At 44.7% G+C, this 23,142-nt stretch overlaps 1 protein-coding gene across 2 annotated transcripts in view; it reads left to right on the plus strand.

Annotated features, from left to right (window-relative positions):
• Nucleotides 1-11,844, plus strand: part of LOC125007863 (protocadherin-1-like) — a 202,588-nt gene extending 190,744 nt beyond the window's left edge. For both annotated transcript variants that reach the window (XM_047584737.1, XM_047584738.1), the window contains exon 5: nucleotides 4,197-11,844. In XM_047584737.1, the coding sequence (XP_047440693.1) occupies nucleotides 4,197-4,615 (419 nt within the window). In that variant the 3' untranslated portion in view covers nucleotides 4,616-11,844. The remainder of the gene's footprint in view (nucleotides 1-4,196) is intronic.
• Nucleotides 11,845-23,142: the final 11,298 nt, after the last annotated feature.

Raw genomic sequence — 23,142 nt, forward strand, 5'->3', positions numbered from 1 at the left:
TGCGCCGAGGGCCCCGACACGGGGTCGTGCTCTTAGGGGCCACTCTTCTTTTTATTCAGTTGACGTGGGTGAGTGTAGTTTAGTTCTTGTCCCCCTACATAAAGACAAACTTTTTATAAGTGAAGACATGCATGAAGTACCTGGCTGTAATTAGAATGAGTGCGGAGAGTTCAGGGCCTTCATTTGAAACAGGATTAAACTGAGACCTACATTTTAATCCCTGCTTTATGACTCATTAATGCAAACTCAGCACTCATTACTAAATTCATTATGTGTAAATTTGCACGACAGTAGGTCATCGACACAATAATGCCACTCATGCATCCACACTCGTAGTATTCTGGAATATTTCAATTTAATCCAGAGATTTGACGCTTCCTATTGAGGAAGTAAAAGCTTCATAAAAGTCAAATATTTGTCGTATTTAACATCTATAATATTGAGGTAAATACAGATTATTTCTGCTGTTTTCAGGCTTTTACCGTGAAACATTTGTGCATGGTTAACAAGAACGGTGCACTTTGGCAACAGCAACGCTGATTAAAAAACAGAAATAAGAAATAACATAAGTAGTATTAGATGATTAGATCTCATATAATGAATAAAACCAAAGTCTCAGTATCAGATGTAACATATGTGCGACGTGACTTCCGTGCTTTGGTTGGAGATGAGGCGTGAAGCAGACAGGTTGCGCTGCAGCAACAGTTTGATCAAATTATCCCCGAGACCGGAGCGAGTGAACAGACGGCGAGCTTCCTGTTTATCTCCTCTTACGCTCATAAACATCACCTGTTCAAAGATGGCTCCCCCGAGGAAAACGCTCCGACGCTGACAAGTGTCAGGGAGCTCGCTGCAGACGGAGCGACGACTCTTCCAGGACCAACATCTGAGGCTGAACTCAAAATCCCTTCAAACTCAATCACTTTTAGGATGAGGCAGCTTCTTCTGATTGAGCTTCTATTAAAGGAGTTAAGATTTGTTAACTTATTATTTTATTTCAGACACAATAGTTGTAAACTCTTGAAACATCTTCAGCTCCGTGTCTCTCAGGTGTATGACCACTGTTACTCCATCCACCCGTTCATCACTGTCAAACCATTTCATTGGTTTCTTCATTCACTGATTATTCTCTGACACGAATAAATAAGTTAGTACATAAAACTGTGTGGGCAGGGAGGTTGGCCTGGCTTCCAGGCAGGAATGTGCTGATGAGCCCCTACTGTCCCGTTTTGGTTACACCATCTGGACTGGACTGTAAAACACAGATTGGTTGTGGGATATATAATAACCTCTTCTTTTTATAATTAATGAGACTGAAACTGAAAGCAGATCAGGGAGGAAAGCGGCTCTTGACCTTTTGCAGGTCAGATGTTTCTGTCTCGTTTTAGTGAAGCTTCTAACTTGATTATTGGAGTTATAAAAGAGTTGTAGAGCTGTAAATCTCCATACGAGCTGCACAGTTAAAAACATAGTTAATTGAGGTCAAAGGTGAAAGGTGTTGCAAAACCTAATCCAGATAATAATTTACCAGAAAAAAAGGATTAGCATCGCCTATAAAAAGTCATTTCAATTCCAAAACCAACTTTATTTACCTGGGAAAGACACAAGATATGAGTAGATTGCTCATGCAGGGTTAGTTTAACACCTTCCTGCAGCTCATTAGCTTGACAGTAATGAGTCTGTTTCACGCTGTAGTAAAACTTTCGAACCCCATCAACATTTACCTGTAAAATGTGGAGGTTTAACTCCTACAGACCTGAATCTGAACTGGTGGAAGGAGCTCCGATAACATTCATAGACACAAAGTGACATGTGAAAGGTTTTGTGGGCTGCAGGCGTCGGCCCAGCTGACCCGACCGCTGAGTCCGTCTTCTGTTGTTGTTGCTGCTGAACCAGTGGAGTTTGGAGTTTGCTCATGCGTGCCGCTCTGAGGGAGTCGGAGCTCTATAAGCCTCCTGCTGACACGACGTTCAGAGGCGAAGCACTTATTAAACAGCCGCTCTGAACTCAGCAGCCGGCGCACACATGACTTAACAGTTTTTGCAAGCACCTTGCTTTTGCATGGGAAGTGCTTAAAGACTAAAAATCCACGGTGGCAGCAGCAGCCGTGAGAATGAGGGGAGGGAGGTGGAAAAAAAAAAAAGCACGTCCGCTACTCAGCACTCCCCGGGATTAGAACGCACACATCAACCCGCAAACAGACAGAAAAGCCGACTGTGGCTCCTTTCGCAAAAAAGGGAAGCAACGAATTTCAATTATGCACGAAGCAGAGGGCATTTTGGGGAAATAAGTGCCGTTTCCCAGGAGGACTGGCATCCTCGCGGCCCCCCCGGCCCCCCCCCGGCCCCTGAGAGCCCCCGGCCTCTGGTATCAAAGAATGATCTAATGTCACGCACAGAAGAAAGGTTACTTTCTGCATACACATTGATATTTCTGCTTCCATCGCTGACCTTTCCCCATTCAAAGCTGTGATTTTATTTTAAAATGCAAACTCAGTCCCGTTTCCGTCTGTCTGACTAGTTTCCATCTGTCTTCAGCTCATCTCAGAGGCTCAGAGACTGAGCACATACAAACCGCTAAGCAGATATTATGAACTTAATTCCCAACATCAAAAGGCAAATTTAATATTTATTATTATTCGTCCGTCTTCTTTCATTGTGTCGTTTCTCGTAAGGAAAGAAAGAAGCAGTTAGTGTTGTTATTTTTACCTTAATTGTCTGTTGCCGCAGGATAAATGAGCTTCTTAACGAACCTGAGCATGATCTTCTTAATTTTTCCCTCCCTTCTGTAAGTCAGCTGATCCTGTTTCACGCTCAGCACCCACAGTTTTCATACGAGCTTTCCGTCTTTCAGCAACAAATTAAGCGACATTCCTGGCACTTTGTGAACTATTAGTGACTTTAAAAATACGCACCGAGCTCTAATTAATTTCCCTGGAATGGATAAAGGGACACTGACAGTTCTAATCAGCGTCTCCCGCTCTCTCCTGAGCCTCTGCACTCGCAGCCTTCCTGCTTTTTTTATTTTTTATTTTTTAGATGAACAAAAGAAGCATTTACGAGATCTTTGCCCACAGAAACACACAGGAAAATCTTTCTCGTGTCGATTTACAGGTCGAGTTTAACTGCGGCATCTCGAGGGAAACTGGTGCGTCGCATTAGATAAAATCCCACGACACAAACGAGAATCTGTCCAATAAAAAACAGGATGAGAAAGCAGAGGTACGAGTGGACGGACATCTGTTCCTGCAGCGAGTGTTTACTGCACCGACTAAAATGAGGCCGTTCATCCTAATAAATGCAGAAATAAAAAGATTATAGCGCAGCCACGACTACTGACATGAGGAGTAATTGAGCTTTAGACATGAACACATAGAGTCTATATCAGTATCTCTCCAAATCTGAATCTGTAATCAAAGCTTCGATCTTAAATATATGAATCAATAATTCAGTTAATCAAACAGCGAGTGGAGCGTGGAAGGAGCTCCTGGATCAATATTTACAGTTCTGGTGCCTTAGTTTTGTCTTTTCGGGTTCTTCCTTAAAGAAACAGTCGCTGGAAACCAAACCACACGTTCACTCATTGGATGTAAATGTCGCGCTGAACCTCGTTTCTTTCACCTTCTTGTTCGCTCGATAGTGTCGAGGTTTTGAGTTTTGAAAATGTTCCTGAGTCCTTCCTGTTTGTATTTCCCTCTGATTATGGTTGGTTCTCTCTGTGTGCTGACCAGTCCTGTCTTTAAGTCGTTTTACTGCCTTTTACTGTGGAGTTGATTTTTTTTCTTTTATTTATTTATATATTTACTGGACTCATCATGTGCAGTGCCTCATATTCATTGTTACTATAGAGCAATAACTCAGGGCACATGTTCACTTATACGTATATTTATATTTGAGTTCATATTTTTTTACATCGCTGTGTGTATTTTTAATATGACTCCGACTTATTCTTACATATTCTTTGTGCCTATGTTGCTCTGAACGCTGGTAGACTTTGAGTAGGAGCTGCTGTAATGTATAGTAATTCTGATTCCTTTGTTTCTCCCCCATTTGGGTCCCACCTCCGCACCCCACATCACAGCAGGTAGTTCAGAACCATCTCTGGAGCTCTGTCCCTCAGCGTCATGTCCATGTCCCACCTGCCGTGTCCATGTGGCTCATCTCTCTGTTTGTCTGTTTCTGTGTGTCCCTCTGCAGACCTCAGGCCCCTCCCCGACGTGGCGATGACCGGTAACTGCACCCACGAGTGCACCGAGTTCGGCCACTCCGACTCCTGCTGGATGCCCGGCCAGCCTTCCCCCACCCGCAAGGTGTCCAAGAACGCCCCCAAGCTGTCCACCTTCGTGCCTTACCAGGAGATGGACGGGCAGGAGCAGCTGATGGCCAATGGCAGCCCCAAGCCCCTGATGACGGAGGAGCGCGGAACCGGTGGCGGCAGCAGCTCCAAAGTGGCCAACATGCGGTTCATGACCCCCTACAGCAGTGCCTACCCCGGGGGCGGAGACTCGTCCACTAAAGACTGTGGTCTGGAGGAGATCCCGCTGAGCCAGGCGGTGGAGTACCACTCAGCCACCACCCCGACTGGCCAGACCTCCAAGAGGGAGATCTACCTGTGAGAGTGCAGCTCTCCACCTTAAACGCCACAACCACCCCCCCGACCATCACCCGTCACCCCCCGCCGCTGCTCACCCACCGCCCCCCCCGGCCACCACCCACACCCCCCAGCCCGTCACAGCCACCCCCTGTGCCTATAACCTGCTGTGCCGCAGCGCCGCCTCTCCTCTCCTTCCTTTTTATAACTGCACCCACCGTACAAGGCTTTAGACCCCCCCCGCCCCCGTCCCACCCCCTCTGGCCTCCACCCCCCACCTCACCCACTCCCACCACCGCCCCCCTCCCCTCCTCTAGAAACCAATCAAATGTAAAATATGAATTGAAATGAAACGAGAGAAAACACGCGGCCCGTGCTGCCGTGGACGGAATGTAAACTACACCACCATCGTTGTGATAATTTAATGGGAAACTATTTAGCTACTCACGTATTTGAGTTGGATTTTTGTGCGTTGCTTTAGGCTATGTTGCTGTGTTGAAACCGAAAAAGAAAAAACGAAGGAAAAGAACCTCTTGTAAATCCTACTTAAGTATACTGTGTAATGCTATCTATCCTCACCTTTTTCTGGATTGTGTTTTTGCTTTAATCTTTTTCTCCGTCGACTGCGAAGCCACCGGGAGACACATCGAATCAGCCGGGCTCCGTTTTGTAGTTTTCTTTTCTTTTTTTTTAACAAGACGTTTGCAGAAATGCAGCTGTTTTTCCATTCGGAGATGAACTTTTTTCAGTTTTTTTTGGGTTGTGAAGCTGTTTTTTCAGTGTACAGAGCTGTAAATACTACAAACAGTGACGGGAACCTGCCGTTAAGTGTGAGTCCGCGGCCGTCGGAGCCGTCTGCAGATCTTCGTTCGAACACCGGAGGCAGCGACGGACTGAAAACCTTTTGCATGTGCAGAGAAACGACGGCGCGGCGTTCACTGTCACGCTGCAGGAACCTGGACTCTTGAGCATCACCGACGGTGCCGAGTTAAAACACAAAAGACTTTTTATGATTATGATTTTGTTTTTCTCCTCTTCTCGACAGGGAAGTTCAATTTGAGTTTATGAGGGTGGGAGTGGGAGGGAGGGAGGGGAGGGATGGGAGGGACGGGGGAGGTGGGGGGGGCACCAAAACATCAGAGGCAATTTATTCTGAAACAAAAGAGATTTGAGTTCTGCTTGATACGGCGGAACAGAAGCAGTTATATTACTCATGCTGTTGTCAGTAGTACACCATACGATGATAGGAATATGTGCGGGTTTGGAGCTGGTGATCAAACTAATTGATGAGCCCCCCCAGACTTCTTCAGGGAGTCTGGATTTCTCCTCAAAGGTTTTGACATAATCAGCGAAAAGCGAGTCAAGGGACCTGTTGCTTATAAAGACACTAATCTCTCCATCACCACAACCTGCTGAAGTTTTGAGCGTGGAGCTTTAAAATGTGAAGCTGTGACATTAGAGAGGAAAGGTTATCAGGAGCTCAAAGGGTTCATCCTCTGGGGAGCAGGAAGCGTCTAAATGTCACGGCTTCAGTGTCTTGGGCTTTTGACATTTCTTGATTTAAAGCTGAAACATCGTGATTTGCATGAGAGTGTTGCTGGATGGAAGCGGCGCCACTCTCAAACATTTAGTTTTACGCCTTCCACCAGGGGAATGTGAACATATGTGGACAGGGGATTATTTTAGAGGGTGACCACGCGGCCCCACGTTGAGGTTTGCATTAAGAGCCACATGTGTCCTGGTGGCGGTGGTTTGGATCATGCACACACCAGTGTGAGATTATTCATTCACTTTTACTGTTCAGGATTTTAAAACCTAGAACGCGTCTAAAGACCTGTTGAGGTTGTAGGAGATGGGATGTTTGTGTCTGTTCCATCGAGCTCCTCTATGTGATCATCTGTGGTGGTTCCAGTGTGTTTGTGGTGACTGTGGTGAATGTTTCCCCCGCTGTGTTTCTGAGCTTGAAGGAGGAGTTCTCTGGTCAGCGTCAGCCTCTTGAGCTCGTCAGCGTGAGGCCGAGCTGTTCGCAGATCTGCATTTCCCGCGGTGCTGCAGCCGATCAGGAAAGCAGGATTCATGGCACCTGTATGGGCTCTGGTCCGCTAACACGGCGCAGCAGAGCGGCTCTAATTACAACCTGAGGCTCTGCACATTAACGGCAATAATCTGCGCCACTAAAAGCAAGATGCTCTGGAAGTCCGTTCATCCTGAGCTTGGTGCTAATGGCCGCCGGGAAAATGTGAGGTTTCTCCTGCAGTTCTGCTGAGACCTGACAGATGAAAGGAAAAGGCGCAATGAGAGAGAGAGAGAATGCTGTGAAATGAAACACAAGTCATTTAGTCTCAAACTGAGTCTTTAACTCTTCAAACAGAGCTGGTGAGGTTAGTTCACCTGAATCCAGTCCAGAACTCGCTCCTCAGGAGCGTTTACGTCTGAACGTGTGACGGCAGCAGAACGATAAAGAGACACAAAACACAAACTGCTGACAAGCTCAGTTATTACTCTTCATGTAATTAGTCAGAGGCAAGTGGAGATACTTAAAACCTTTCACTCTGCAAAAGAAAACCTGTAAAACTAATTGGTAAAGTTTCTTTTTTACTGGTGCAAAGGAAAGTGAGGTAACGTTCAGAAAAGTCCTGAAAACTTCATGCAGGTGGAACATGTGGACTGTCTCTCCTGTGTTTCAGTCTGATAAAGAAAACCAGAGGAACTCGTCTGCAGAGCGTCAGTCTATCCAGGCCACCAGGCCTGTTCTTCTCTCCTCGCTTCACTCCGTCTCTTCACTGTGGTTTTTTGACGCTCACCTGTTCCCGATCGGAGCCGTAATTGCTTTTCATTGTCCATTTATTTGTTCTCGGGTGTGGATTCAGTCCACGGTTCGTCTGACGGCGGCCGACCTGATTTATTGTTGACGTATCTGCCTGTTGAGAAGCCGCTGCCGTTATTCTCCTGAGCGTAAATCAACCGTCGCTCAGCCGACGCTCAGCCGACGCTCAGCCCACCTGCAGATAGAGATGACCCCCCCTCCACATCCCCCCGTCTTCCTCTGGTGATTTAACGCCAGCGCTCAGAGCTCTGATTGATTATTTACAGGCGGAACGTGGAGGTCCGTGTTGAGCCTGGACTCCCAGGTAACCCCCCCCCACCCACCCACCTCCTGGCCGTTGTGCTGCGTAAGGCAAAGACACGAGGCTGGAGGTCACGTAGTGTTGGTTTAACCTCAACTCTTTGGCACCAATTAACCCCAAAAGAAGAAGAACAACCTGTGGCGACCCCCGGTGACCTCTGCTGGAGAGTTTTGGCTTCAGCTTAAACGAGAAACACAACGGAGACACAAACGCTGCCCGTACGTCTGTGTGTGTGCGTCACTTTAAATAGATTTTGCACAGACATGAAAAATCAGAGCTTATTCTTCCCTAGTTACAGATGCTGGCTGATGGCCAAAAGTATGGGGACACCTGAGAAAGAGATTTTAGAGCTTGTGACGCGGCTGCAGGAACTCGAGTCCTTTACATGATGAGGTGAAGTCTTCCACCAAGTTTGGACCAAACTCTTTCGTCCTGGAGCTGCGTCTGTAAACGTGAGCACCGATAGGTTGAATGCATTACAACATATTCATTCAGCAGCATTTTATACGTGAAATGTGTAAAATAAATGAGCGAATAATACTTAAATGTTCCAGTTTCACATTATTGTGGTGGAAAATTGGAAATAAAATGCAGAGAATTTTCCTTTAAGGCTGGAAACAGTTTTCAACAACACACAATCTGACACAACGTGATGTTCACTGTACATAAAGGATAGAAGTGTGTGTGTGAGTCGAAGCAAAGCAAACACTTCCTGCTCCCTCGTGGAACGTCTGAACCCCTCGATGCCTCCACCACCTCCACCACCACCCATCAGCCCCCAGGAGAGCTGCTGTCTCACACGCTGTCAGCCTCCCTGTTTGTGTGTGCAGGTGTCTCTGCGTGCAGAGCTTCTATTTCTTCCTGCTTCACATTCGCAGTCAAACCCAGTTTCCAGCGACAAAAATATGAGCGTACGTGTTTCTAATGGTATGAAATATCGGTTATTCTGGTGTGAAAGCGCTCGATAGACAAGATAGAAGGGAGATATAAAACAGAAACGTAATGACCCCGTGTTTATGAAGCCTCAGGCTCGGGGAGAAACACATTTCTGAGGCTGTGTTAAGCTCCTCATGGTCCTCATTTATCATCGAATATTCCCAAAAAAATATCTGAAGGGAGAAGATATTGATCAGAAGATTCAGAAGTTTTTCTTTTTGCTTCACGCTGACATGAATACTTTACCAATAAAATAATAATAAAAAAAAAACAAAAAGAAAACACGTACAGTCAAAATAAAGGCCTTCATTTAAAAAAAGCTCCTCGTAACGTGGGGACCGGGACACATTGATTTAGCCTTGATTTATTATTAACCTCTAAAGTGCACCGCTGTAGTTCGCTTCAGAAACACTTTACACACTTACTGGTTTATGACTTAAATGCATCAATGTCTCCCAGAAACGCCTTGGTTTGTTTTTAAAAGCACACTGGTTTACTACTGACAGGCATTATGTATGCATGGAGACCACTGCTGCACCAAGCAGAAAAGTTTTGTTTCCTAAAACGCAGACTGCGTCTCTCCAGCCGCCGCTCTCTTAAAGCTGCACTGGTCCACGTTAGGAATCATCTCTGATGAGCTCGACACGAACACGTGTTGCTGTGCATCCGCAGGACGTTCGCTGCGACAACATTTCCGACACGATCACGTCGGATTATGCGTTTACCGCTTGTTGTGCTGCCCCCAAGTGGCCAAAAACAGCTTTAAGTGAAAATTTAAAAGACGTTTCAGTGAAAGAGACACAATTTACGGATTCATGCGCCATCACACAACTGTAATGGTTTTTACTAGAATATGCTCATTAATTAATGAATTAACTAATTAGCTCAGACGCCTCAAACCTTTGACTCAAACGGTTCCATCCTGCAGAATAATCAATAACCATCCGTTAATTACTGTATGTCTTCACACATTGTGCATTTTAAGAGCAGTTTTAAGAGAGCAGGACCTGAGATGCAGTCTGTATTTTGTACTTTTAAAACTTTATTTAACACGAACAAGCCTTGACCCAGCGGTGGAACTGGACCTGTGAGTTCAGCCGTTCGCTGGGATGTGAAAAAGGCTGCGTTTGGTTCCTGTGCAGTTGCTCTGAAGTCTCACTGTGTTCGGACACAAAGCAGGGTTTCTTTCACTCATCCTCGGTTTGGACTCTTCTCACTGATGTTACGAGTCTGTCGATAACGTTCTGACTCAATGGATTCATCTTTTACTCTCTCTTCCCCTCTGTCCGCTGATATCTAGTCCTGGAACGGGCTCGTGCTCCTCGCGTCATCATGCTTGGTTTTATACTTTAGACATCGGTAAAAATGTGACAGAAAAGCTCTTTCAGGTCTTTCAACCTCTTGTTTTTTCTTCACAGATGTTGGTGCTACATGAACTAAAACTACATTGACCAATAATGCACCTCCTCCTCTTCCAGAAAAGACAGACTCAGCTCCTTCAGAGGTGGAGCGTTTTCGCTGCGACTGCTCGATTGACTCTGACAGACGAGTAAAATGAGGAGAGTGCACCTTTAATAAAACATGACGTTATCCACCATCAGGCGGATTTATATTTTGAGGTCTCGATCTTTGAAACTGAACAGTTAGTTTGATTTATTCCATCCTTAGCACCATCAGAAACAAACTCTTCAGGAAGTTTTTGAATGTTTGCTGCATCCTGAGTAGATTTCTGTTCATCTGTGTCTTAGAATCAAAAGTCTGAAGTATAAAACCAAACGAGTGAAGCCGAGGGCTGCGGCCGCGTTTCCTTCGTGAGGTCGTGTGATGACGTTGGGAGTGTTTTTTTATTTTTCCTTCTTTGGTTGTGTATTATACCGAGGCCGGCGTCTCCGGAAAGACGAGCCTCCAGCTGAGCATGAAACAAGCCAACTTTATAAATATTATACATTTTCGTTGTTGTCGCAGTTGTTTTTATCAATGTTATGGAATCAACACTGCTATAGACATACTGTATGAATATTAATGGTTGTTGCTGTTTTTTAACCAGACGCGACGGGTGTAAATGAAGAGGGCGAGGGCAGCAAACTGGACTCTGTGTTTTCTGTTTCTTTACTCCATCGTGATCGAAAAGAAAAGGAAAGAAAGATAATGTGGGAATGAAACGCGGGTTTAAAGAAACGCCCCAGGTCATGAAGCATGAGCGCATCCTAGACTAAATTCCTTTCAATGATACGTCCACATCGCGCTTTTAAAGAAAAATAACGGTTGAGTCTCAGCATCGTAGAATAAAAATACTAAAAACCTCAAGTAACTACTTCTGTATATTTTTACAAACATGAGCCAACTTCTTGAGATGAAGAAATCTGTTGTGTTGGTCCGACGGCAAACATCATTTTATAAAGAGCTGCATTCAGATGTTTTAATTTGTAATAATCTAATATTTCTGAGAGGATAGCGTCAAAAAAAAAAAGTTATTTCAGATTTAAAATCTCAGAGTAAATAAATGTAAAGCAGGAATCGTAGATGGAGGATGGAGCTTTTCTTTTATTTGTCTTGAATTAGATGAAGTCGGTCAGTGGGACAGAGCTGCTGGATCACGTTTGTTTTTTACAGGACGTCCACGTTTGTAGCCTAATTGTTGGTTGGTTATATTTATATAGGACAAATGCTAGTGATGCCTTGTTTTTTGTACAGTTTTATGTACATGCAAGTGTAGGTTTTTAAAGAAAAAAAAAAGGAAGATGAAAAATATATATATATTCAAACACCGTGACGGAATCTGACCCTGAACCTGTAGGATTATATTGTCTGAAGTACCGTAGGCTCTATTAAATGTAGGAGTGATGAGTCACAGTCATGGAGGACGGCCTCCAGTCATCGGCTTTACGCTTTCCGTTCTCTCATGTCCATCCAGGCTGAGTCTTTATGAAACGAGCTGTACATTGATTTCGTTCGTTGACCTGTTCCCTTCTTTCTTTCTTTCTTTTCATTTTTTTTTTTTTTTGCTTTTCTTGGAGGAAGTCGGGTGACGTGTTTATTGGAGCCTCATCTGTTCTCTTTTGATCAGCATCCGCATGTTTGACTTTAAAAAAAAAAATGTGGTCTTTTATTTTTGCTGAGCAAATCAAAGAAATGATATCTTGTAATTACTCCTTCCTTATAGCTTTACAATAAAATAAATTCAGTGAAAGAAAAGAGGAAGTGCTGTGTGTTTGTTGTTGCAGGTGGACGAAGAGAGAACTCACCACCATAAAGACCCTAAAGACTGTTTGTCGATCTATTTGGCCAATCAGATCGTTAGGGGGTGGGGCTTCATGTGTGATGGACAGAAGAACAGTGGAGAAGCGACGTCTACACAAGGTCAGAGACACAAGCGTCTAGAGTCGACTACTGCGCTTATTTATTTACAGGAACAAGAAATAATAAAAAAAAAAAAACTGGTTAATTCAGTTCAGTTCGATTAAATTTTATTTATATAGCAACAACAACATTACAAATTGTCTCAAGACAAGATGATCCAGTCATGAAATCCAACTTTCCCAAAGAATTTCTTAGTAAATCTTTTCATGTCCTGGTGGTTTTTGTAAAAAGTGCTTCTGTTTAACGACGTCACCGTGAGCATTTTATGAATCACATCATTCTGGGTTGTAAATCCTGTGAATCCAACTTAATCCAAGCAGCTTCTTCAAGAAACTCTACAAGTCTGGTGATCATTTTATTTTTTACTTTTTTTTGGAGTATTTCTCCCTTATCTTCATGTCCTCGTCCTCCATCAGTCCTTATCGTCCTTATCTATGATTATTTGTGTAAAAAGTCTGAAATAAATCCAATGAACTGACCAAGAGAAGCTGTCTGACTCTCAGCTAACGAGACTGGACCAAACACCACTTAACTGCATCACTAGATTTATTAAATAGATTTTTATTTTTTATCTTTTTATCTTAACTGGTTTGTGGAGGCAGCAAATAACTTTTGGGAAACTTTCTCCAATCCTACTTTCACCTGCAGACGCTCTGGATCTCCAGAAGATTCAATGAGGTCGTCCTGCAACTGCGACCTTTGTGCCCTCACCAGCTGACTTTACCAGACTCCTCCTCCTGCTCCTCCTCCTCCTCCTCCTCCTCCTCCTCCTCCTCCTGCTCCTCCTCCTCCTCCTCCTGCTCCTCCTCCCTCTGCTCCTCCTCCTCCTCCTCCCCCTCCTCCTCCTCCTGGCTGCAGAGTGTCTCCTCCCCAGAGTGAGCGAGTGTCTTTCCAGCGCCGCTCTCTCCTGATGTTCCTAAGGAGTCGTAAACGCCTCGCCGCCTTCTTCTTCTTCACTCGTTATTGGATTCCACTTCAGGAAATTGACTCGTGAATCCTGGAGCTGCAGCGCGTCGTCGCGCCCTAAAGCGAGACACCACCCAATCACATTTCAATGAATAAAAACTAAAAAAATACACAAATACGTGAGAATATGAAGGCGGTGTGAGGAAGGTGCTCGTGACACCGTGCTTATAGCGCTGTTGCATCGTATTACAGCAGTAAATTGAAATTCGGGGTGAAATGATTAAATTCATCGCCGCGCAATATTTCTGGGAACAACAAAAAATAAAATATTATCACGGCTCGTTGTGAAGACGGAGACACAGTTGCAGCAGGTTGTTGCTTCTCGCTGCTTCTTCTCCCCAAAGGTTTCATCACTTTACCCCATTTCTCGCCTCGTGGTTTATTTAGGCTGTTTGTGTTCTCCTTCCTCCTCCTCCTCCTCCTCCTCCTCCTCCCTGACGCTCCGTTTCTCCCGTCTTTACTCCTGCTCACTTCACTCTCATTCAGTTTAATCTTTCATTTTTGAACTCACTTCCTTCTCTGGTTCCTCTTTCCCTCCGTTCGTTCTTTCCATCCTCCCTCTTCTTCACTCTTTGATTTCATTTCATTTAATTTCCTTTCCTTCCCTCCGTCCTCCTTCTCTTCTCTCATGCCGTTTACCTGCATCATTGCCTTGTCTCTCTTCTTCTTCTTCTTCTTCTTTTTCTTCTTCATCATCCTTGCATCCCTCCACATTTCTTCCATCCCTCCTTCCACTTTCACCTCTTCTGATCTTTTTCTCCAACACATTGCTCTTCCTCTTACATTTATTCTTTATCACCGGTGCCTCTTCTTTCATTTCTTCCTTCACCCTTTTTCTTCCGTTTCTTCTTCGCTCTTGTTCCTTTCTTCTCTTTCATCTGAATTCCTCTTTTCTTTGATTTCATTTCCTCACTTTCTTCCTCTTTTCCTGTTTCCATCAGTCTTTGTTTTTCTTTTTCATGTTTCTTTTCGTCATCCCAACTTTTTCTTTCTTCCATCCTTCCCTCATCTTTCTTTCTTTCTGTCTTTCTGTCCGTCTTTCTTTCTTTCTTTCTTTCTTTCTTTCTTTCTTTCTTTCTTTCTTTCTTTCTTTCTGTCTCGCTGTTTGCGTGTGCGGTCGTGTGGTTTCTGTGGATCAGGGATGTAAAGTGAAGCTCAAACAGGAAGCAGCTGATAACATAATAATGGAAGATGAAACCTTATTGATTCCCGGCGGTGAAATCAGGTCACGGCGGCAGCAGGAGAGAAATTAGAGTCCAAGAATGGAGCAAATGGAGGAAATCAAATATGCAGAGGCAGCAATTTGAAGGTGATAAGGGCACATTATGATGAATGGATGAAGACGAGAGAATACGACTCACGGGGGGAGAGCGAACGCGGAGAACTCGCGGTTTCCTGACGGGAGGTTTTCTCCTGACAGCCTCTTTCAGTCGGCTTCACACTCCAGCCTGAGCTGAGGAGGAAGAGGGAGACGAACAGGAGGTTGTGTGGTGGGGAAATCATTTTTTTGGCAGAGAGGGAAAGCGATAGAGAACCGCGGAGGAAGGGAGGGAGGGAGGGAGAGTTTTGTGTAATTGGTATTAGGCAGACTGTCAGGCAGGCGGCGGGTGGGAGGTGATTTATGGACGGAGGAGAAGTTAAAGAAGTGAGGAGAAGCCTGAGAAGCCTCCGCTGCTTCCACCAGGGAGCTCTGTAATGACTCTAATGAGGATGTGATGATGCAAACTGTGGCATCATCAAAGAGGGAAATAACAGCGAGCTGGAAGTCACAGGAAAGATTCTTCCAAGCAGCCTGGAAACAAAATGAAACGTACAGCTCATTTACAGCAGCAGGAAGGTTCCGTCCGGGAAAAACAGCCTCCATCAACACTTTGTTTTCCTCCACCGTCGGCCACTGGCACATGGAGCTTTGTTCGGCTTTTGTTTTTTGCATCGGATGCTTGGAGGAGACTCACAGTAGGTTAGGTTAGGGAGGGCTGGTGCTTTCTTTTAACCCCGTTCTGCAGCGTGTCGTCATTCTCTTTTTAACAAGTGATTTTTTTTTTATTATTGTGGCGTCAGAATCTTTAAAGGACGTTCGTACCTCTGACTCTGACCTGGCCTCATGTAGCCAGACTCCATGATCAGCTGGTGACGGGTGTGACTACTGTTACTCTTCTGTCCATCACCACATTAAGACCTGAATCAGTTCCCAACAGAGAGACTTTCACCTTGGTCTGGCTTCCAGAACGGTTAAATAGTTATTCCCACAATGACTTCAGTTCATGTGGATCAGACAGTTCATATGTGTAACAGACGGACCAGGCCTTGGGCCAGTTTGACCTGCACAATGAGTTTACAGAGTGCGTGAATTATAACCTAGTAGATATAACCTGCGATTTTTCAATAAAATATGCACCTATTCTTAATTTGTCCACTAGTTTTTGCACTGTGAGTCTTATATTACAGAGAACCCACGTGGCATGTTATTTATGTCCATGTAGACAGACACATGTAACCGACACGCTGAATGAACGGTGTGATCTGCCTCTCGTTGTCCATCTCCTCCAACACTTAGTCCCTGTGGTGTCTGCTGCAGAGGGACGGGCCTGAGGACTCCTCACAGTTCTATACTTCCTTCTTGTTGTCCCCTAGGAGCGAGGACAAATGTCTTGCTTCTGGTTTGTATGTACCAAGCTTTACAGAGACACCACTGAGACCCAGAACTAAACAGCAGATGGCTGCAACGAGCCGAAATCCTTCAGGTTGTTCATAGAATGTTTCGTAAAAGCACAATTCGTTAAATGCGAACATTTTCATAAACAATGCCGTTATTTTGCTGTTATGTTATTGTTACATTTAAACTCACATGTAGAGACGTTTGAGACCAGTTAGCAGAGAGCTGTAGATGACACATTGTGCCATATTTAGCTAGAAGTTCTGGGTGTGACCCTGATTTAAAGAATAAATACACAGTGAATAATCTGAACCGTCGTAACCAGACTTCTTATCAGAATAAGAGTTTAGCTGCATTATGGGATTTTTTTCTGGCTTGCGGGCGACCACTGACACACAGTGAACCGCGTTAGCAGAGCTGGTGTTTTACAGCGCGCACAGACGGTCACATGTTCTCTTAAAAGCTTTGATTTAAACCCAGGAACACGGGAGGTGTTGGAGCCGGACGGGGGCATGAAGGCTGCTCTCAGCCGAGAGTACAACGCTGTGATTGGTGCTGTGGCTTTTAAGATACGAGAGCGTTATGCAAGTGTACTCCATTTCCCATTTATAGCCTTTAACAGCTTAATGTTTCACGGCAGCGTAGCGACTGTTTGTGTATATGTTTGTGGTCTTCACGTTGATACCGCTCTTTATTCTATTCTCTATCTGTAATTGGTCGGAAATAGAAAATTACCGTTGGAGGAAAAAAATATAAATACGGTTCATTCTTTGAATATACCGCAGCATAAAGGCTGTTTATTCTGATTGAGCCTCGCGTTGCATTCAAGTAATTTAATTATATTGCAAAGCATTGTTCTGTAATCTCACCATAATTATCCGAGTAAACCAGTTTGGTTGCATTTATGGGGGAAAAATATAAAGTGTAATAAAAAGTATTTCCCTGTTTGGAGTGGAGGTGGATTTCTTTATGCCAATGTTCTCCACTTCTGAGTGAATCATATCCTGTGAGCGACTTATCAGTTGTGCTTTAATTTGTGCAAGCACTCGACTAAAAACAGCAGAATTTATTTAAAGAGTTTATATTTTTGGGTTCTTGTTGTGCCTCCTCGCTGGAGGACACCGATCTGCCCGCCACTTCTCTCTCTTCTGTAAAAGCATGTCCTTTCTTTCATCTGAATGTTGCATGTGTGAATTAAAGCGAGGCCTTATCAGAGCGCTCGCAGCCACAAGTGTTCCCATTGAAATGCAAGGCGCGATGTTTAATCATTATGAGCGAGATCCGCGGTGGCCGGGCTAATCTCCATTTTAACATTTCACACAGCGCCCGCAGTTATGTGCCTTTTTTTTTCTTTCTTCCCTTTTTCCTCCCGTCCGCCGAAACATGACGAACAATGGCTCCTTTTCTTTTTCGTCGGCGGTGAGGAGAGCAGAGCGACGCTCGGCAGCGTTAACAGCAGCTAACAAACTTGACCTCGGCAGGTTCATGCAAATTCACGGTTAGAGGGAATAATGGCCGCCGCCGCTAACGCACCACCCTCACTTGAACCTGCTGCACCCTGCACAGGAAGAGGAGCTGGAGATGAAGATCACCCTCAGGGTCATTATGAATAACAAAGTGCTATTTACATTAATGCATTAATTATGGCTTCATGCAGATCATCAGGGACAATGAGATAACACAGCAGAGCTCTTCTTCTTCTACTGCTGGAGCAGATGGATGTTTACCTGGAAGTGACCTGGGTAGGAGTAAAAAAGGTACGATTAATGCATATGAATCACACTTTAAATAAAAAATATAAGCTTCTAAATGTCCTTAGAAAAGGGACGTCATTAGGTTCACTACACAATTGAAATTTCAAAATTCCACACTTTTTCCAGAGCCTGATTTCCAGACGTCTCTGGGGACGTTTAGTCGACTGTGTCCTCTCATACAGACAATTCAGGATTCTTCTATACAATAGTTCTCCAGACCTGGAAATTTACAAAATCAAATTCCATATGTTTCCATACTTGCAGAGTTATCCTGTTTTAAAGTTTCATCCCTCTCAGCTCTGGGCCAGATCTGTTCACGACGACACTAAATGAAGATACGTTTGGTTCTTCTAAAGTTCCTCCGCATCAGTTTATTCACCCAGTACTTTTTGTTTTGTTCCTTCTTGTCTCATTAGTGGTTCCTGGTCATGCAGGACATCGTATATATGTCCAGAAAAAGCTGAACACAACCACTGACTGACAAATGTTGCACTGCACCTTTAGAAAAGCAGCGCTGTCCCTTTAAGAAAGATGGCGGTCATGTGCTGTGCATGTGGGCCGTTAGAAACGGTTTGCTGCAATAAAAAGTAAAAAAAAATAAGAAAAAATAAGATTTGTCTGGCTTTGCTTGGTAAAGTTCAGACTTGGGTGTCTGGTAGTTCAGGTTCAACTCTGAAGTACGGACTTTAGCAGAAGTTCCATCTTCCTGTTCCTCTCTACTGATCGGTTTAATAAAGACACAAAAGCCCAAAAAAGAACTGGAGAACCCAAGAAGAACCAGCAGCATCGTCGTGTCCTCCAGACTCTGATCTTTAGGAGAAAACTCATCCGGTCTGAAGTTTACGTCTTGCTGCTGATGAAGCGTCGCCTGTAGAGCTGAGAGTCCTCGAACCAAACAACCAATGAGAACACCTCATTAGAATCAGCTGGTCAAATATCAGCTCTCATTATTAAGATGGTTTTAATTCATCCAGGAAAGATCTGATGGATGCAGGAGTTGAAACGAGGAGGTGATGCTTGTTTCTGCAGTTTCGGACAACAGCCGACCCCCCCCACCCACACACCTCCTCCTCCTCCTCCTCCTCCTCCTCCTCCTCCCCAGTGTCTCTGATATTCGTGGCCTCTCTCCATCACTGTCGGCCCCGGGGCAGGCCGCTGAGGAGAGAAAACAGAGGAATGGAATGGAGAACTGGAAGGAGGGATGGATGGATGGATGGATGGAGGGAGGAGGAGGAGGAGGGAGGGGGGAGGAAGGGGGGGTCCCCTCAGGGCCTCCAGAGGCAGCACTTGTATCAATCACTCGATGGGAGAGAGGGGGATTCTGACGGATGATATCCCCCAGCACCTCCTCCTCCTCCTCCTCCTCCTCTCCCCCTGACCCTGCATGGGTGAACGTCTCTCCTTCATCCCTCGTTCTCTCTCTCTCTGTTCATTTTCTCTCCTCTGTTCCTGCACTGATGGACTCCCCTCCTCCCACCTCCTCCTGTCTCACTCCTTCATGCCTCCTTTCCTCCACATTTCGTCTCCTACTCACCGGCCTCCATCCCTCCTTCACGCCTCCTTTTGATCCCTCGTTTTCTTTCTTCCTTCCTCTTGTCCTTTTTCATCCTTCCCCTGATTCTTTCTTTCTTTCTTTCTTTCTTTCTTTCTTTCTTTCTTTCTTTCTTTCATCTTCTCTTCTTTTCATCCCTATTTTCATGCTCTGCGCCTCCTGAGGCTTTTCTCTTTTCATCCACTTTTTACTCCTTTTCTATCATATTCTTTTCCTCACTACTCCTTTTTGCTCCTTTCTCTTCCTCCTTCTGGCTCTTCCCGTTCTTTCTTTCTTTCTTTCTTTCTTTCTTTCTTTCTTTCTTTCTTTCTTTCTTTCTTCCATTTCCAGGTCTTTCTTCTCCATTTTTCTCCTTTTGATCTTTATTGTTTCTTTACTTCCTTCTTTTTTCTCTCCATTCTTACTCCTCATTTCCTCCATCTTTTAATACATCATTTCTCCTCCTCTTCTCCTTCCTCCTTCTCTTCTTCCTCCTTCTCTCCTTCCTCCTCCTCCTCCTCCAGCTTTTATCTTTTAGTCTTTATTCTTTTCTCTTTCAGTGTCATCGTCTTCTCCTCCATCTCCTCCTCTCTACAGGACGTCTCCTCCCTCCTGCTTGGTCTGTCTATCGACTCTCCTCTCTCTCCTGAGCAGACTGTCACCTCCTCCTCCGCCTCCTCCTCCTCCTCCTCCTCAAGCTGTCAGACTCCTGGTGTTTCTGGCCACGTCGTCCGCTAAGAGTCACAGTTCAGCTCCGTGAGGAGACGCCCTGTCAGGAGCAGCTCTGGGGAGGTGCGAGCTACGACAAGGAGGTGCTGCGTGAAGCGAGGAGGCGCTTGCTGAGTGAGAAGGGAGATGGCGAGACGATGGGGAGGAAAAGGAGGAAAGGAAGAAGAGGAGGTGGAAATAATGAGACCAGATCAGGTAAAGGAGACGCATAAAGAGATGAGAGGAGGAGAGGAGGAGAGGAAAAACATTAATGAGCTGAGAACAGAAGGAGGAACGATGAGAGGGGATAAAAGAGGAGGAGGAGGAGGAGGGAGAGGAAGGAGGGGAGGGAGAGGAGATCAGCAGGGAGGTGAAACAGCAGTAAAGCAGTAATATCTCATCTCCCAATGGCATCTCAATGGTAATGATGACAGCAGCAGGAAGTTCTCACTCAGCAGGCCTCCTCCTCTCCTCCTCTCCTTCTCTCCTGTTTCCTCCCTCCTTCTCTTCTTCTCTCCTCCTTTCTCCTTGAATCGTTCCTCTTAATCGCCTCCATCCGTGCTTTTATCCTCCTTCTCCTCTTCACCTCACCCCTCTGTGCTCTCCTTCAGTTTCCTTCCCTCCTGTGGTCTCTCCATTCCTCCTCCTCCTCCTCCTCCTCCTCCTCTTCCTCCTCCTCCTCCTCCTCTCTTCCAGCAGTAACGATGTGGAGCAGCAGGACACGTCTTCAAAAACTATACCAATTATTTTCTATTGACACCAGAGGAGTAAAACCTACGGAAGCCCTGAGTGGTCATACATTCATACAGATTATTTCCTCTGTTTCTTTGAGTTGTTTATCTCTTTATTTTCTCAAGATCTCGAATTCGACCTGACTGATGGAGGCCCTCAACATTATATACTGTATAACAATAATAATAATAATACATTTCTTCCCAGTGGAGGGCAAAAAAATGGACACTGTGCTTCACATTTATGTTCAAAAATGACTGAACATCTATCTGGCTTCTTTAAATAATTAAAATAATTGCAGCACAGACCTGGATCATCACTAGGCCTCGGACCCATGTCTTCAAATACAACGACGTTCAGTGCAATGAACAAAGTAACATGGGACAAAACTTACCCCCATTAATCACACAGACCTCCGTCATAAAACACACACTGCGGTGGAATCGACCTTGGTATCGTTTCACTCGCTGCTGCTCTTCTTCACCTCACAGGATTTGAGCTGGCAGGAGCTCAACAGCGCCACCCTACCATCAATGTATCACAATTGTATTATGTGGTCAGGAGTGGAACTGCACCAATAAATAATATTCAAAGAGAGCATGAGCAGTGAGAGCTGACTCCGAGGTGAGAAAAACATTCCTACAGCGGGCAAGACGTGGGCCAATCCATAACTGGTTGTGGGCCAATGTTTTTTAGATAACAATAAAGTTTGTGCAGATCTCCCTAACCTGTACTGTTAGCTAGCAGAAAGATAACCAGATAAATAACTCAAGATCTCAAGACAACTGAGGAAATAATATGTATGAATGCATGACCGCTTAGGGCTTCCATAAAAATCTTCACGCCCACCTACGTTTCCCCTCTAACGCCATCTCCAAGGTAACCGGCGCCATGATCTCCGGCCTCCATCATCACGGCGCTAATGATGCTAATTCATAACCGGTGGTGATCGGAGCCCGTACATCATGTGCAGCTTGACCTCGGCAGGTGAAGAGACGTGAGGTTCGACGCCAGCCGGTCCGACCCTCTCCGCCGCTGACCTTCCAGCCCTGCTGCCGCCGGCGTGACAGTGGGAGGTGGGCGGATGCTGGCTCGGGTTGACCTTGGATGAGGAGGAGGGAGAGGGAGAAGTAAGTTGTTGTTTCTGAGCCTCCGTCAGTCAGTCTGACAGATGAAAGCAGAGATTGAACCGTTCACTTTACTTCATTAATTTTATTGATCAGGTTTGGCAGCTTTCTTTACAGCAGATGAGCCCTGAGGAGATACAGAGGGACGAAGTATTTATGTCTGCATAAAAATGACTGAAAACATCAGAGGATATTCACACAAGTCCTGGAGGTAGATGAAGAGAACTCAAACCAACATATTAAACTAAAATATCATACTTCATTATTCAGGGAAATGAGCCATGGTTACATATCTGTGAGGAGTTAATGTTAATGTGTAAATGTTAAATCTGCACTTTTAAGACTATTGGGTTTAGTGGAAAGATGAGATCAAATTAGAATAGTTTGGTTTAAATGAGAGGCATCAGAACTTCATCCCTCCATGAAACATGGGGGCGCTAATGTCCTGGTTTGGGCCTGTTCTGCTGCATCTGCTCATCATTGATGGACCAATGAACTGTGAATTCTACCAGTGAACTCTGAAAGAAAATGTCAGGACATGAGTCCATGAGCTGAATGTGAAGAGAAACTGGGTCATGGAGGAAGACAAGGAGCCCAAGAACACCAGTGGTTCTCCAGAAGAACCAGATGAATGTTTAGGAACAAGGCAAAGTCCTGACCTTCATCCAGTAGAAATGTTGGAGCATCAGTTGATGAGAGGAAACCACCAACATCTCACAACTGAAACAATGGGATCAGATTCCTCCAAATGATCAGCTGTTACCACAAACGTTTAGTCTAAAGGAGCTCACAGTACAGACAATGATTCATTCTTTTTTTTTTATTAATAAATGCACAAGTGTAACATCCTCATGACGTGATTCGTGTTAGCTTCAGGTTCACTGGATCTATCAGTGTTCTTCTTATTAGTTCCTACTGACAACAAATCATTAAAAATAGCTTCCCAAAATAAGAATGTATTATTTTTTAAAAGATCTAGTAATCTCCTCAAACAAATGGCCACTCCAGATTTTCTCCAAGCTTCTCGACCAGAAATAAACTCTGTTTGTTTTGGGATATTTTCAGCAGCAGAATCATCCACATTATTACTGGCAGCAGGACAGTCAATGAACCAGTGAATAAAAATAATTATTATCTAATAAAGGCAAAAGTTAAGTCCATGAAATAAACCAATCACACATAGGACACCTTCATGGTCCTGCTGCTGATTTTTCTTCCAACATTTCTTCTCATTATAATGATGAAACCCACCAGACTAAATGTGGGCTGAGATCTCTGCTGCCAAACTCACATTCAGCCTCAGTGTCTGCATTTTATTCTCATCTGAATCCAGAAGACGCCTCAGACTTTTAGCAGCGTTTTGTGTGTTGAATTATGCAGAGAGACAGTGTTTGGCCAGACTTCTTCTTTTCTTATGGCTCTGTCTAACTCTTGTCTTTGTTCTCCTTTCTTTCTAACTCTTACTTCTCCATCTTTCTCCACTTTTTCTTTTTCGAAGGCCAGCTCTGGAGCTCCACATGCTTTGGCTTTTGAAGAGCTGTCAAGACGCCCACTTTTACTACAGTCCATGTTTGATGCAATCAACATGGCTGGACAGTCTGGGGATTTTTGCCTTTTTGTTCGTTATTGACCTGATGAACAATGCCTGGAACAA

This window comes from Mugil cephalus, chromosome 5 (assembly GCF_022458985.1).
Source record: "Mugil cephalus isolate CIBA_MC_2020 chromosome 5, CIBA_Mcephalus_1.1, whole genome shotgun sequence".
In the NCBI taxonomy this organism is placed as follows: Eukaryota; Metazoa; Chordata; class Actinopteri; order Mugiliformes; family Mugilidae; genus Mugil; species Mugil cephalus.